We start from the raw sequence: 17,653 nt of genomic DNA, 5'->3' as shown, positions 1-17,653 counted from the left end.
GTTTGCTTGATGTCTTCAGAATGTTCTTTACCTTTCCATTTGACGTGTCTTTTTTTTTTTTAACATCTTTATGGAGTATAATTGCTTTACAATGTTGTGTTACTGTCTGCTGTATAACAAAGTGAACCAGCTATATGTATACATATATCCCCATATCCCCCCGCCTTGTGTCTCCCTCCACCCTCCTGATCCCACGCCTCTAGGTGGTCACAAAGCACCGAGCTGATCTCCCTGTGCTATGCGGCTGCTTCCCACTAGCTATCTATTTTACATTTGGTAGTGTATATATGTCCATGCCACTCTGTCACTTCGTCCCAGCTTACCCTTCCCCCTCCCCTTGTCCTCAGGTCCATTCTCTACATCTGCGTCTTTATTACTGTCCTGCCCCTAAGTTCTTCAGAACCATTTTTTATTGTTAGATTCCATATATATGTGTAGGCATACGGTATTTGTTTTTCTCTTTCTGACTTACTCCACTCTGTATGACAGACTCTAGGTCCATCCACCTCACTACAAATAACTCAATTTCATTTCTTTTTATGGCTGAGTAATATTCCATTCTATATATGTGCCACATCTTCTTTATCCATTCATCTGTCAGGGACACTTAAAAGCTTTTGCACAGCAAAGGAAACCATAAACAAGATGAAAAGACAACCCTCAGAATGGGAGAAAATATTTGCAAATGAATCAACAGACAAAGGATTAATCTCCAAAATATATAAACAGCTCATGCAGCTCAATATTAAAAAAAAAAACAGCCCAATCTAAAAATGGGCAGAAGATCTAAATAGACATTTCTCCAAAGAAGACATACAGATGGCCAAGAAGCACATGGAAATCTTCTCAACATCACTAATTATTAGAGAAATGCAAATCAAAACTACAATGAGGTATCACCTCACACCAGTTAGAATGGGTAGCATCAGAAAATCTACAAACAACAAATGCTGGAGAGGGTGTGGAGAAAAGGGAACCCTCTTGCACTGTTGGTGGGAATGTAAATTGATAGAGCCACTACGGAGAACAGTATGGAGGTTCCTTAAAAAACTAAAAATAGAATTACCATATGATCCAGCAATCCCACTCCTGGGCATATACCCAGAAAAAAACCATAATTCAAAAAGACACATGCACCCCAATGTTCATTGCAGCACTATTTACAATAGCCAGGTCATGGAAGCAACCTAAATGCCCATTGACAGATGAATGGATAAAGACGATGTGGTACATATATACAATGGAATATTACTCAGCCATAAAAAGGAATGAAATTGGGTCATTTGTTGAGACGTGGATGGATCTAGAGACTGTCATACAGAGTGAAGTAAGTCAGAAAGAGAAAAACAAATATCGTATATTAATGCATATATGTGGAACCTAGAAAAATGGTACAGATGAACCGGTTTGCAGGGCAGAAATGGAGATACAGATGTAGAGAACAAACGTATGGACACCAAGCGGGGAAAGCGGCGGGGTGGTGGGGGTGGTGGTGTGATGAATTGGGCGATTGGGATTGACATGTATACACTGATGTGTATAAAATTGATGACTAATAAGAACCTGCTGTATAAAAATAAATAAATAAAATAAATTTAAAAAACACCTTTACAGACAAGCAAAAGCTAAGAGAATTCAGCACCACCAAACCAGCTTTACAACAAATGCTAAAGGAACTTCTCTAGGCAGGAAACACAAGAGAAGAAAAAGACCTACAATAACAAACCCAAAACAATTAAGAAAATGGTAAAAGGAACATACATATCGATAATTACCATAAATGTAAATGGATTAAATGCTCCAACCAGAAGACATAGACTGGCTGAATGGATACAAAAACAAGACCCGTATATATGCTGTCTACAAGAGATCCACTTCAGACCTAGGGACACATACAGACTGAAAGTGAGGGGATGGAAAAAGATATTCCATGCAAATGGAAATCAAAAGAAAGCTGGTGTAGCAATACTCATATCAGACAAAATAGACTTTAAAACAAAGACTATTACAAGAGACAAAGAAGGACACTACATAATGATCAAGGGATCAATCCAAAAAGAATATATAACAATTGTAAATATATAGACATCCAACATAGGAGCACCTCAATCCATAAGGCAAATACTAACAGCCACAAAAGGGGAAATCGACAGTAACACAATCATAGTAGGGGACTTTAACACCTCACTTTCACCAATGGACAGATCATCCAAAATGAAAATAAATAAGTAAACACAAGCTTTAAATGATACTTTAAACAAGATGGACTTAATTGATATTTATAGGACATTCCATCCAAAAACAACAGAATACACATTCTTCTCAAGTGCTCATGGAACATTCTCCACGATAGATCATATCTTGGGTCACAAGTCAAGCCTTGGTAAATTTAAGAAAATTGAAATCGTTTCAAGTATCTTTTCTGACCACAACACTGTGAGACTAGATATCAATTACAGGAAAAAATCTGTAAAAAATACAAACACATGGAGGCTAAGCAATACACTACTTAATAACCAAGAGATCACTGAGGAAATCAAAGAGGAAACCAAAAAATACCTAGAAACAAATGACAATGAAAACACAATGACCCAAAACCTATGGGATGCAGCAAAAGCAGTTCTAAGAGGGAATTTTATAGCAATACAGTCCTACCTTAAGAAATATCTCAAATACACACTTAACCTTACACCTAAAGCAATTAGAGAAAGAAGAACAAAAAAAAAAAAAAAACCCAAAGTTAGCTGGAGGAAAGAAATCATAAAGATCAGATCAGAAATAAATGAAAAAGAAATGAAGGAAATGATAGCAAAGATCAATAAAACTAAAAGCTGGTTCTTTGAGAAGATAAACAAAATTGATAAACCATTAGCCAGACTCATCAAGAAAAAAAAGGGAGAAAACTCAAATCAATAGAATTAGAAATGAAAAAGGAGAAGTAACAACTGACACTGCAGGAATACAAAGGATCATGAGAGATTACTACAAGCAACTATATGCCAATAAAATGGACAACCTGGAAGAAATGGACAAGTTCTTAGAAATGCACAACCTTCCGAGACTGAACCAGGAAGAAATAGAAAATATGAACAGACCAATCACAAGCAATGAAATTGAAACTGTGATTTAAAATCTTCCAACAAACAAAAGCCCAGGACCAGACGGCTTCACAGCTGAATTCTATCAAACATTTAGAGAAGAGCTAACATCTATCCTTCTCAAACTCTTCCAAAATATAGCAGAGGGAGGAACACTCCCAAACTCATTCTACGAAGCCACCATCACCCTGATACCAAAACCAGACAAAGATGTCACAAAGAAAAAGCTACAGGCCCATATCACTGATGAACATAGATGCAAAAATCCTCAACAAAATACTAGCAAACAGAATCCAACAGCACATTAAAAGGATCATACACCATGATCAAGTGGGGTTTATCCCAGGAATGCAAGGATTCTTCAATATACACAAATCAATCAATGTGATACACCATAGTAACAAATTGAAGGAGAAAAACCATATAATCATCTCAATAGATGCAGAGAAAGCTTTTGACAAAATTCAACACCCATTTATGATAAAAACCCTCCAGAAAATGGGCATAGAGGGAACTTTCCTTAACATAATAAAGGCCATATATGACAAACCCACAGCCAACATCGTCCTCAATGGTGAAAAACTGAAACCATTTCCACTAAGATCATGAAGAAGACAAGGTTGCCCATTCTCACCACTGTTATTCAACATTGTTTTGGAAGTTTTAGCCACAGCAATCAGAGAAGAAAAAGAAATAAAAGGAATCCAAATCGGAAAAGAAGAAGTAAAGCTGTCACTGTTTGCAGATGACATGATACTATACATAGAGAATCCTAAAGATGCTACCAGAAAACTTCTAGAGCTAATCAATGAATTTGGTAAAGTAGCAGGATACAAAATTAATGCACAGAAATCTCTTGCATTCCTATACACTAATGATGAAAAATCTGAAGGTGAAATTAAGAAAACACTCCCATTTACTGCTGCAACAAAAAGAATAAAATATCTAGGAATAAACCTACTTAAGGAGACAAAAGACCTGTATGCAGAAAATTATAAGACACTGATGAAAAAAATTAAAGATGATACAAATAGGTGGAGAGATATACCATGTTGTTGGATTTGAAGAATCAACATTGTGAGAATGACTATACGACCCAAAGCAATCTACAGATTCAATGCAATCCCTATCAAACTACCACTGGCATTTTTCACAGAACTAGAACAAAAAATTTCACAATTTGTATGGAAACACAAAAGACCCCAAATAGCCAAAGCAATCTTGAGAAAGAAAAACGGAGCTGGAGGAATCAGGCTCCCTGACTTCAGACTATACTACAAAGCTACAGTAATCAAGACAGTATGGTATTGGCACAAAAGCAGGTACATTTTTCTAGTTAGGTACCAGGGCCTTGTAGAACATCCCTCTGCCACAGTGATCATGGCTGAGGAAAACTCCCACTTTCAAGCTCATTCAGAAACAATGCTCCAGGAGCTCTCTCTGTCCCTTCACAATTCTTTCTTTCATTCCATTTCTTTGTGAGATGAACAGTGGATTCAAAAACTGGGCTCTGCATCATTAGCTGTGTGATCTTGATCAAGTCACATAACTATTTCCTTGTCTATAAAACAGGATGAGGAGACTTATCTTTTAATAGGATTTGTAAAATGTGGCACATATTATGGAGTACAGATTTTCCTTCTGAGAGACAAAAGGGAGGAGTCAAATTACCATGTTGAAAGAGTAAATCCCAGTAGGACAAGCTTTTGCCATATATTTTTGTTTGTGATTTGAAAGCAGGAAATAAATCTTCCTTTGCAAAGGGAAACCCCTGTTTTGTGGTTAGACAAAGAATCCTGACATTACATGTGACAATCTATTCTGTAGCCAAAAATACTATTGGTTAATTTTTAATCACAGTCACAATCCACAGATATGTAGACAAGTTGATAACGATTTCAATTCCATTTCTGACACAATATCAGTTGACCAATACCATAAACAGAGGCATTTGTTATTGGTGTGGATTGTGAAAGGTGAGCAGAATAGTGTAGCTGATACATTCTCAAGAATAAAGAACCTTAGTTCAACAAAGTATTCAATTGCTATATATATGCATACTGAAAATCTAGAATAAGAGTCATAAATAAAAGAACTCTGAAAAATTCTGGAAATATTTACAAGTTTACCATACCCACAATTTTTGTCATTCCTTCTCTGTTTTATGAAATTGTAAGTAATAAATCATTGAAACAGGAAAGGGTGCTGTGTAATGAAACCAAGAAAGAAAAAAATTGGTTAGACAGCATACCCCTCCATGGCTTACCTTGTATGGGAATGACACAAGAAAAGAAGTAAGTAGTGTTATCCTTAGATGGGAAAGGTTATTGACCCATTGTCTCCAACTGGTATAGGGTTACTTAGGGCTGAGAATGACCCTCTAGTCCAAGAATAGGCCCATGGGGTTACATCATGCGGCAAGAAAAGAAAAGAAATTAGAGAAGAAATCCTGCCAAGAAGAATTTAGAAAGACAAATGAAGAAAATGAAAAAAAAAAAAAAAAGAATAGTAGGAAGAAGATAAAGTGGAGCAGGAAGAGAAGGAAAAGACACAAAAATGGAGGTATAAATGGTTCAGCTCAGTTTGTATTTCTCTTCAGGGTTTTCTTCAGAGCAATTTTGACATCCTTGTTCCTGAGGCTATAAATGGGAAGATTCAACATGGGTACTACATTGGCGTAAAACACTGAGAAAAATTTCCCCTGACCCACAGACCCAGCAAATGATGGCTTGACATGAATGAGTAGCCCAAATCTATAGAATAGACCAACTGTGATTATGTGGGAGCCACGGTGCTGAAGGCTTTGGACCAACCTTTATCTGATGGTATGTGAAGGATATTGAAAAGAATCAAGGTACAAGAAACAGAGATAATGAAGCTAGATACCATGACAACTGTGCCCACAACAACAGAAACCACAAGCTCATTGGCATAGGTGCTGCTGCAGGAGAGCTGGAGGAGGTGGAAGATGTCACACAGATAATGGTTGATGATGTTGGAATCACAAAAGACCAGCCTGATCATATACCCTGTGTGGACCACGGCACTGGCAAACCCCATCACATATGAACCAGACATCAGCAGAGAACAGACCTGAGGGGACATGGTGACTGTGTACAGCAATGGCTTACAGATGGACACATAGTGATCACAGGCCATGGCTGTCTACACATAGCACTCAGAGTTGACAAAAAAGCAGAAGAAAAATAGCTGAGACATGCATCCTGTAAAGGAGATGATGTTCTTCTCTGAAATAAATCTCATTAGCATTTTGGGGGTAAAGACACATGAGTAACAGAGATCAATAAAGGACAGATTAAAGAGGAAAAAATACATGCGGGTGTGAAGGTGTGAATTTAGACAAATTAGATTCATCAAGCACAAACTGCCTACCACAGTGACCATGTAGTTCACCAGAAACAGGAAAAACAAGAGCAGTTGGAGTTCAGGTTGGTCTGTGAATCCCATAAGGATAAACTCAGTCACAGAGGAGGCATTTTCCATAGCCATTCATTGCACAATTGTGGTCTGCAGGAACAGGGGTAGAAACTGACATTAACAATGGACTTTTCCTCTTTGTTTTCCAAGGGAGAGCTGGATCTGCTGGTTTATAATCTCAGTTTTATAAAGACATACATTAAGACATCCAAAAAGCAAGACTTATGATTATTCCTGATGATTCCTCATTTTCTCCTTTCTACCCTTACTACTGTTGTTTGTTTCTGTTCAGAAAGCATGCTGGTAGACTCCCAGTGTCCCTGCATGTCATTTTCTCCCTTCTCCCCTGTGTCCGTTAAGGATCAGGGCTGAAAAGAGCAATTAAACAGGTAGTGTTCCCCACAACTGTTGATTTATGTAGTTTGGGGTCTGAAAAGAAAAGAGGGGGTTGATTCAACCCTCACCTTCTTTTTCCTGAATGCCTCACTGCCATTGAACCTTAAGGCTCCTTCTGCCCTACAGTCCTGAGAGGGTCAAAGTTTCTGACAATGAAGGAGGCAATATCCGCCAGCACAGTCCTCAGTCTTTGACTTGCTAAAAGAGGTATGCTGGGGAACAAGCCAGAATTTCTATTTGAGAATTTACCCAGAAGGTCCTCTTCACTTGCAAGGAGGAAAGCAACCTTATATGAGCTCCAAAACAATCAGTTGATTAAAATGAGATTCTATTCCATGCCCTATAGTTCTGGGAAAATTGATTGGAAGCACAGAAAATTATTCTCTCCCTCATGATTGCCTTTCAAGTTAAATGAGCCCACTGAGGGTAGAAATTACTGAGTTTGTGTTTCCATCCTGTATCATAGATGCTTGGAGACACAATGTTCTACTCAGTTTATAATTTCACAATGAGAATTCTTAACCCCCAATGCAGAAAAATGGGTGCCCCTTTTGTACTTTCTTCATCATCTCCTGGTGTCTATGCACAGTTCTAAAAAAGGAACAGCTGGGGCATGATCACTTGCCTTTACTAGCACTTTCCTAGAGCCTCTAGGATTGCATTAGTGAAATAGTGTATCATAGTTTTAGCACTGTCCATGCTTATGGATTTCACTGCTGTAAAGACGTGTTGTAGCAAAATGGTTAAAAGAACGGGCCCCTTAAGTCAGACTTAGTTTAAATCTGGATGTTAAACTTCTTAATTGTAAGACCGTAGACAATCATATAACCTCTCTGATCCTTGCATATTTTTATATACTTACCCTATGTATATCTATAAAATGAGGCTAGCAAAAGAGCTATCTCATAGGGCTGTTTTGTGGATTAAATTAGTTAAGTCACCCAAAGTTTATTAGGAACATGCCTGACATATAATAGGAGCCTGAGAAGTGTTCCCATTGCTATTAATCCATATTCATTATAGCAGGATTTCTCAACTTAGCACTAATGGTATTTTGAAGTGGATAATTCTTTGTTGTGTTCTGTGTATTATAGGATAGATCACATGCTAGGGCACAAAACAAGTCTCAACCAATTTTAGAGGACAGAACTTATATCAAGCATTTTTCCAACCACATGGTATAAAACTAAAAATCAATTACAGAAAGAAAAATGGGAAAAACACAAACACGTGGAGACTAAACAACATGCTACTAAAAAAGCAATTGGTCAATGAAGAAATCAAAGAGTAAATCAGAAAATACTTTGAAACAAATGAAAATGGAAACAACACAATCCAAAATCTATGGGATGCAGCAAAAGCAGTTCTAAGAGGGAAGTTTATAGTGATACAAGCCTTCCTCAAGAAAGAAGAAAAATCTCAAGTAAACAACCTAATCTACCACCTAAAAGAATAAGAAGAAGTAAGAAAGCCCAAAGTCCAGGAGAAGGAAGGAAATAATAAAGTTCAGAGAGTAAATAAATAAAATAGAGATAGAAAAAATAACAAAAGATCAAGGAAACAAAGAGCTATTTTTTGAAAAGATTAAAAAAAATGATAAACCACTAGCCAAGCTCACCAGGAGGAAAATATAGAAAACCCAAATAAACAAAATAAGAAAAGAAAGAAGAGAAAGAACAACTTATACCACAGAGATACAAAAAAATCATAAGAGAATGTTACAAACAGTTATATGCCAACAAATTGGACAACCTAAAAGTAATGGACAAATTTCTAGAAACATACGACCTTCCAAGACAGAATCAAGAAGAAACAGGCAATTTGAACTGACCAATCACTAGTAGTGAAATTGAATTTGCAATTAAATGTCTCCCAGAAAAAAAAAAAAAAAAAAAAGCCCAAGACTGAACAGCTTTACAGGGGAATTCTACCAAAAATATGAAGAAGAAATAATACCTATCCTTCTCAAACTGTTCCAAAAAATGAAGAGGACAGAACATTCCCAAACTCATTCTACAGGGCCACCATTACCCTGATACCCAAATCAGGCAAAGACACTACAAAAAAGGGAAGGTAGAAGCCAATATATCTGACAAATATAGATGCAAAAATCCTCAACAAAATATTAGCAAACCAAATCCAAAAATATATAAAAAGGATCATACACCATGATCAAGTTGGATTTATTCTATAGTCACAAGGATGGTTCAGCATTCACAAATCAATGTGATAAACCACATTAAGAAAAGGAAGAATAAAAATCACACAATCATCTCAATAGACAGAAAAAACATTTGACAAAATTTAACATCCAGTCATGATAAAAAACACTTAGCAAAGTGGGTATTGAGGGAACATATCTCAACATAATAAAGGCCATTTATGACAAATCCACATCTAACATCATACTCAGTGGTGAAAAGCTGAAAGCCTTTCCTCTAAATTCAGGAACCATACAAGGATGCCAGTCTTGCAACTTCTATTTAACACAGAATTGGAAGTCCTAGCCACAGCAATCACACAAGAAAAAGAAATAAGAGGTATCCTAATTTGAAGGGAAGAAGTAAAATTGCCACTATTTGCAGATGACATGATACTTTATATAGAAAACGCTAAAGTCTCCACCCCAAAGCTATTAGAATAAATGAATTCAGCAATGTTGCAGGATACAAGATAAACATACAGAAATCTGTTGAGTTTCCATACATAAATAATGAACTATCAGAAAAAGAAAGTAAAAAATCCCATTTAAAATAGTTTCAAAAAGAATAAAATACATAGGAATAAACTAAACCAAAGAGGTGAAAGACCTATAATCTGGAAAATATAAAACACTGATAAAGGAAACTGAATATGATACAAAGAAATGAAATGATATCCCGTGCTCTTGGATTCAAAAAATTAATGTTGTTAAAACGGCCATACCACCCAAAGCAATCTAAAGATTTAATGCAATCCCTAACAAAATACCCATGATATTTTTCACAGAACTAGAACAATTAATCCTAAAATTCACATACTACCAAAAAAGACCCCAAACTGCCAAAGCAATCTTGAGAAAAAAAGAACAAAAGCTGGATGTATTACCCTATCAGACTTCAGACTATACTACAAAGCTATAGTAATCAAAACAGAGTGGTGCCTGCAGAAAAACAGACACACAGATCAATGAAACAGAATAGAGATTCCAGAAAAAAACCCACACATTTATTGTCAATTAATCTACAACAAAGAAGTGAAGAATATACAGTGAAGAAACAACATTCTTTTCAACAAGTGATGCTGGGAAAACTGGACAGCTACTTGTAAAACAATGGGATGATAACATTTCCTGACCATACACAAAAATAAACTGAAAATGGATTAAAGACCTAAATGTAAGACATGAAACCATAAAACTCCTAGAAGAAAACATAAGCAGAACACTCTTTGACATAAATTGTAGGAATATTTTTTTACATCTGTCACCTAAGGTAAATGAAATAAAAGCAAACATGAACAAACGGGACCTAATTAAACTTAAAAGCTTTTGCATAGCAAAGGAAACCATCAACAAAATGAAAAGACAACATACTGAATGGGAGAAAATATTTATAAATAATATGGCTGATAACGGGTTAATATCCAACATATGTAAACAGATCATACAACTCAATATCAAAAAAACACAAACAACACAAGTTAAAAATGGGTAGAAGACCTGAATAGACATTTTTCAAAAGAAGGCATATAGATGGCCAACAGACAAATGAAAAGATGCTCAACATCGCTAACTGTCAGGGAAGTGCAAATCAAAACAACAAGATATCGCCTCACACCTGTCAGAATGGCTATTATCAAAACTCTACAAATAACAAATGTTGGAGAAGATGTGGAGAAAAGAGAACAGTTGTACACTGTTTGTGGGAGTGTAAATGGGTGCAGCCACCATGGAAAACAGTATGGAGGTTCCTCAAAAAAACTAAAAAACAGATCTACCATATGATCCAGCATTTCCACTGTTGCAGGTATATCTGGGAAAAAAACAAAAACACTAATTTAAAAAGATAATATGCCCCAATGTTCATAGCAGCACTATTCACAATTGCCAAGATATGGAAGCAACCCAAAGGCCCATCGACAGACGAATGGATAAAGATATGATAGATAGATAGATAAATAGATAGATAGATAAAGATGGAATATTACTCAGCCATAAAAATATTGAAATTCTGCCATTTGCAGCAACATGAATGGACCTAGTGAAATAAGTCAGACAGAGAAAGACAAATACTGTATTATATCACTTATATATGGAATCTAAAAAAATAATACAAATGAACGTATATGCAAAACAGAAACATGCTCACAGATATAGAAAACAAACTAGTAGTTACCAAAGGGGAGAGGGAAGGAGGGAGGGGCAGATTACGTGTATGGGACTAAGACTTAAAGACTACTATGTATAAAATAAATAATCAGCAAGGATATATTGTACAGTGCAGTGAAATATAGCCATTATTTTGTAATAACTTTAAATGGAGTATAATCTATAAAAATATTGAATCACTATGTTGTGCAAATGAAACTAATATGATAGTATAAATCAAATATACTTCGTTAAAAAGGAAACATAAATCTTAAGTGTATGGCTCAATGAATTTTACCTATATATATGCCCGTGTAAAATATAGTTCAAGATACACATTTCCTAGAAAGGTTCCCTTGTTCTGCTTCTCAGTCAACACCCATTCCCTCCCGAGAGGTAACCACTATTCTTACTTCTTGCCCTCCAAATACATCTGACATTCTAAATATACAAACAGAAAAGCGCTGGAGAAATAGGGAAATTAGAGAAAACAGCATCTACTTTAAATCTGTTTATTATCTTATTGGAGAGACAAGGTGTTATGGTCAAGTGTTGAAATCCTAAACCCCCCAAAGGTGATGATATTGGGAAATGGGGCCTTTAGGAGGTACTTAAATCATGAAGATGGAACCCTCATAATTGGGATTAGTACCTTATAAAAGACATCTCACAGAAATCACTAGCCCCTTCCACCTTGTGAGCATATAATGAGAAGGGAGCGACCCAGAAAAGTGCCCTCACCCATTTATGCTGGTACCCTGATCTTGGACTTCCAACCTCCAGAACTGTGAGAAATAAATTTCTGTTGTTTATGTCATTGAGTCTGTGGTATTTTGTTACAGCAGCCTGAATGGACTGAGATACAGGTTTAAATAAGCACAAAAAATGTTGAAAAAAATAGTTTATTATCATTAATATATACCTTTTTTCATGATAAATCTCATTAGATAAGTAAAACAATGTCTAACATATTTCTCCTAACTTAATGTGCAGTCTTTTCCTTTAAAGTGATAAATAACAAACTATGCAGTAAGAGCTATATGCTCTTTTTAAAAATATTTGCTGTCATTGTAGATAATAACGAATGCAAGTTTTATAATAAACCAGTCAGCCCCCTTGCTAGGATCCTAAGGTACATATGTATTATTCCTTTAATGGTACTTTGTTAACACCATCTTTGGCAATAAAAGGTGGAGCTACATGTATTCTCTTCAATATTAAATGAACTGGGCTGATAGAGGCTCTCAAAAACAGGTGGTATATGGTATAGATTTTGCCATTCTCAAAGGGAACAAGAAAGGGCAAAATATAAAAAGAAAGTTGATAAGAAATATAGAACAAAAGGAAAAGATCAGAGAATCTGATGATACTTCAAGCTATATACTAGTTTGTATTAAGACATTTTATTGAATCCTGTTCCCTATACCAGGAAGAGTATCGACAAGAATGAGAATATTTCTACAGTATTTGGCACTTCTGTGTTTAGATGAGTAAGATATAATTTTAACTTTCTGTGATTTATGACTCACCATATTTGTCCAGATTAGGAATAACTCAGAAGATGGAAGTATGAAAAAATTATTTTTAAAAAGGTCAGGATATTTATTCCTTTTATAAACATGTTAGTTATTTAGTAAACTAAATGATATGAGGTGCAGGAGATACAGAGGCCAAATATGAGACAATATCAGCAATGAGGGAAGTGATAAGACAAGTCTATACCACATATAAAAAAATCTGTAGAAGCAACATGGTGATAAATACACTCTTCTTGAAAGACACCAGTAAAAATTAATAAAAAGTTGAATTTCTTTACAATATTGCTGATTCAAATTAGAACATGGTTCTCCTCTGGATTTTTAAACAGGGATTTCCTCAGTGTAACTTTGATATCCTTGTTTCTCAAACTGTAAATCAAAGGATTGACCATGGGCACCACATTAGTATAGAAAACAGAAGAAATTTTTTTCAGGTCCATAGATCCAGGAGAAGAATATTTAAGGTACATGAATGCTGCTGAACCAAAAAAAAGAGAAAGAGCAATGATGTGGGAGCTACAGGTGCTGAAGGCTTTCGATCTTCCCTGAGCGGATTTGATATGAAGAATGCTACTAAGGATGAAGATGTAAGAAACCAGGATGGTGAAACTGGGTACTGTGATATTAATACCCACAACAATGAGAACTACCACCTCACTGACATAAGTGCTGGTGCAAGAGACTTGGAGGAGTGGGAGGATGTCACACAAGAAATGGTTGATTATATTAACATTGCAGAAGGTTACTCTAAGCATGTACCCTGTGTGGGCAGAGGCTCCAGTAAACCCCACCACATATGCAGCCAAAGATAGCACCAAACAGACCTTATGGAACGTGGTGACCTTACACAGCAATGGAGTACAGATGGCCACACAGCGATCACAGGCCACTGAGGTCAACATATAGCACTCAGAGATGACAAAAAGGAGAAAGAAAAACAGCTGAGTCATGCACCCAACATAGGAGATGATATTCTTCCTGAATACAAAGTTCATCAGCATCTGGGGGGTGAAAACAGAGGAGTAACAGAGATCAATGAAGGATGGTTGAAGACTAAATAGTACACGGGGGTGTGGAGGTGAGAATTTAGACCAATAAGAATGATCGAGCCCAGGTTGCCCACCATGGTGACAATGTAGATCATTAGAAACAGGTAAAAGAGGGACTGCTGGAGCTCTGGATGGTCTGTTAATCCAGCAAGTATAAATTCAGTCACTAAGTAGTCATTTCTAACCAGCATTCTCAACTTCGGAAATCTGTGAGAATAGAAGAAAAACTACATTAATAGGGAACCCAGCTCTGTCAGACTCTCTTTTATATGAGCTTTACAAGAAAGAGACTCAGACTGGCAGAAATCACATCTTCCTTTGATTCATAGGGTCTGTAAGTACTGCAACACACACCCCTCAACATTTAAGTCACTGTCTTTTGTTGCATGAGCTGTATGGGACAAACAACGGCTTTATCTTTACTAGAAGACAGAGGGATGGGGTAGCTGAGGAACAAGCCTACCTGTTGATGGGCTTTGGTGGTGGGGTTGTATCCCCATCTCTCCATCCTATTCATCTGACCAGTCACTTTTTAGTTCCTACTCATGTTTCCATCACTCTACTAGGTATCTCAGTTCCCCTGTGATGACCTTCAAGAAAGAGAGAGTTCCCACAGGGCAGAGACCATAACCATATTCTGCTTCCTAGAAGGGAGTTGCTAAGAGTCTTTTGGATTTTCAGGTACTTTACTACAAGATTCCATGAAGTCAATAATTGATAACAGGTATGGAGGAGAGCCTTGGTGGCCTAACCTTTATACTTAACCATATACTGCATTGTTTCCACACATTCTCCTCCTCTATTCCATCCTAGCTGAACATAGAATGAATAAAGGAAGGTGGATGTGCTTTCCCAGGTTTTGTAGGATGGCATGAAAGCAAAATAAATTAATTTGGGTGCTGATTAAATTAGCTGTTGTTAGTGAATATATATCAAGCTGTATACTTATTATGACATGTAAACTTGTACAGTACATATAATATATTTCAACAAACATATTTTTTTCTCACACACACTGTATTTTATTTTTACAAGAGATAAACTGACACCAAGCATTGTAAATGGATGACCACAACAAAAGCAACAATGATTGCAATTACCAAACACGAAACACACTCATACTATGTCATAATATTGACATTCAGTCCAGTAATCCTCCACTGTAACAGCTCCTTTACTTTGCTGTGAAAATTGATTTGTATATTTTTTGCCTCTGAGTCCTTGTGGGATTTTTTTTTTATTCAAACAGAAAGTCACAAAAATTATAATCATCCTCACCAGTTCACTCAGTCCCATGTAATTAATTTTTTTTCATCTTGATCCTTTGTTAGCACTTTTATGAATTCATCAGTTTTCCATTAGAGTTCTGAAAATGCTTATTCATTCAGTTCATCAGTATAGTCAGTTACCAGAAACCTGTACTTGTCAGAGTCTTTTCCATGAATTCCTTGAAGATGAAACCCTTTTATAGGAACATTTTTGCGAAAGCATCAGAGTACACCCAGAACTGTCTGTAAATGACAAAAGACTTAAAAATCACCACGGTTAAAGATTTGATGAAAGTTCATAATAATGCAATTGACAAGGAAATTTAGTTATTTCTGAGATATACATTTTAAAGTAATAACTAGAATTATGACTTATAACATTATACCAGAACATATAAGATTTTTAGAAGTTTCATGTAAGGTCTGAAACATTTATATTAACATATTTCCATACAAATAATTCTGGCAACCATAGACACTACAGAATTAAACATAGCCAAAATCCTAGCCAGAATACCAAAAATTCTCACCCTAGTAGCCATTAACTAAGTTGTTAGTACCTGAGACAGCACATTATCTTTCAACAAAATATTACAAGACAAAGAAACAGTCTAAAGAGATAATGCAAGCCACAGAACCAGACTCAGATAAGAATGAGATGTAGAAGTTATTGAACAGGAAATTAAAATGACTATAATGAATATGTTAAGGACTCTAAGGGAAAAATAGACAACGTGCAAGAATCGATGGGTAAACAGAGAGATGGAAACTCTAACAAAAACTATCAAAAGAAAATGCTAGAAATAAAAGGCACAGTAACATAAATGAAGCTTTCCTTCTATGTGCTCATCAAAACCCAACACAGTTTAGAAAAAGAACCAGTGGCTTGAAGATCAGTCAATTGAAACTTCCCAAAATCAAATCCAAAGAGAAAAAGAGTGAAAAATAGAACATTCAAAAACTCTGAAACAACTTCAAAAGTGAAAAAATATGCATAATTGGAATATCAGAAGGTGAGAGTGAACGGCTGATCCTCCTCTTCCTTACATTTTCTTGAGAAGTGATTTATATAACTAAGTTAATTTATACTTTTAAATCATTTACATTTCTTTTTTGATTTCTTACTATTATCTCCATAGCTTTATATGTTGTTTGCCCTTATAAGGATTTGGCATCAATAACTAACACAGATTTCATTCAGGAGAACACCATTTTACGCAAAGTCTTACTCAGCGCAACTTGGACATCTTTGTTCCTCAAACTGTAAATGAAAAGATTCATCATTGGCCCCACAATGGTGTAAAAAACTGTGGATACTTTATCTTGATTCAGAGACCCAGCAGGAAAAGGCTTCAGTTACATGAATGCTGATGATCCAAAGAAAAGAGAAACCAGAATTATGTGAGAGTTGCAGGTACTGAAGGCTTTGGACCTGCCCTCTGTAGAACAGATGCTGAGGATGTTGGAGAGGATCAAGGTATACGAAATGGAGATGGTGAGACTGGGCACCATGACATTGACGCCCACCACAATGAAAACCACCAGCTCATTGATGTAGGTGCTTGTGCAGGAGAGCTGGAGGAGAGGAGGAATGTCACACATGTAATGATCGATGATGTGGCCATCACAGAAGGAGAGTCTCAGCGTGCACCCAGTGTGGGCCATGGTACCCACAAGCCCCATCGCGTATGCACCCACCGTCTGCGTGAGGCAGACCTGATGGGACATGGAGACCTTGTAAAGCAGGGGCTTACAAAAGACCACATATCGATCTTAGGCCATTGACGTCAAAATACAGCACTTTTCAATAACAAAAAAGGAGAAGAAACAGAGCTGAACCAGGCACTCTGCTTAAGAGATGACGTTTTGGTTTACAAAACTCATCAGCATTTTAGGGGTAATGACAGAGGAGTAGCAGAGATCAATGAAGGAACAGTTGAAGAGAAAGTAGTACATGGGAGTGTGCAGGTGAGGGTTCAGACCAATCAGAATAATCAAGCCAATATTCCCCACCACGGTGACCAGATATATTCCTAAGAAAATGAAAAAGAGAGGCAGCTGGAGTTCTGGCTGTTGTGTTAAACCCAGCAGGATAAACTCAGTCACTGAAGAGTCGTTCCCTGGGGCCATGCTTCCCTAGGACATATCTGTGGGAACAGGACAAAGGGTAACATTAAAATGAGTACCCAGCTCTCTCCACCCAATCCCACTATAATGAGGTTGAGACCCAGAATAGGAGAATGAACCCAAGCCAACCCTCTGTGTGCCTTTGTTTTCTCCTTTGTGTAAAGGCTGAGGGAACTTTTAAAGATAATATATATCAAAAACACTAACGGGCTACTGAGCCTGCGCGTCTGGAGCCTGTGCTCCACAACAAGAGAGGCCGCGATAATGAGAGGCCCGCGCACCGTGATGAAGAGTGGCCCCCACTTGCCACAACTAGAGAAAGCCCTCACACAGAAACGAAGACCCAACAGAGCCATAAATAAATAAATAAATAAATAAAAACAAAAAAAAC

The 17,653-nt window shown here is 36.7% G+C and overlaps 2 protein-coding genes and 1 pseudogene across 2 annotated transcripts; all 3 read right to left on the bottom strand.

The window, feature by feature from the left end:
• Positions 1-5,676: 5,676 nt before the first annotated feature.
• Positions 5,677-6,614, bottom strand: LOC133098994 (olfactory receptor 143-like). The gene is given in 2 exon segments (XM_061202452.1): positions 5,677-5,888; positions 5,891-6,614. Coding segments are annotated over 2 exon segments (930 nt in total). The 5' UTR covers positions 6,609-6,614.
• Positions 6,615-13,108: 6,494 nt separating this feature from the next.
• LOC133099779 (olfactory receptor 8B3-like) lies at positions 13,109-14,058 on the bottom strand. The gene is given in 2 exon segments (XM_061203661.1): positions 13,109-13,863; positions 13,866-14,058. Coding segments are annotated over 2 exon segments (948 nt in total).
• Positions 14,059-16,332: 2,274 nt separating this feature from the next.
• LOC133098992 (olfactory receptor 8B3-like) lies at positions 16,333-17,280 on the bottom strand (annotated as a pseudogene).
• Positions 17,281-17,653: the final 373 nt, after the last annotated feature.

This window comes from Eubalaena glacialis, chromosome 10 (assembly GCF_028564815.1).
Source record: "Eubalaena glacialis isolate mEubGla1 chromosome 10, mEubGla1.1.hap2.+ XY, whole genome shotgun sequence".
In the NCBI taxonomy this organism is placed as follows: domain Eukaryota; kingdom Metazoa; phylum Chordata; class Mammalia; order Artiodactyla; family Balaenidae; genus Eubalaena; species Eubalaena glacialis.
The sequence above is the reverse complement of the archived record's forward strand: the minus strand, read 5'-3'. Positions and strand labels throughout refer to the sequence as shown.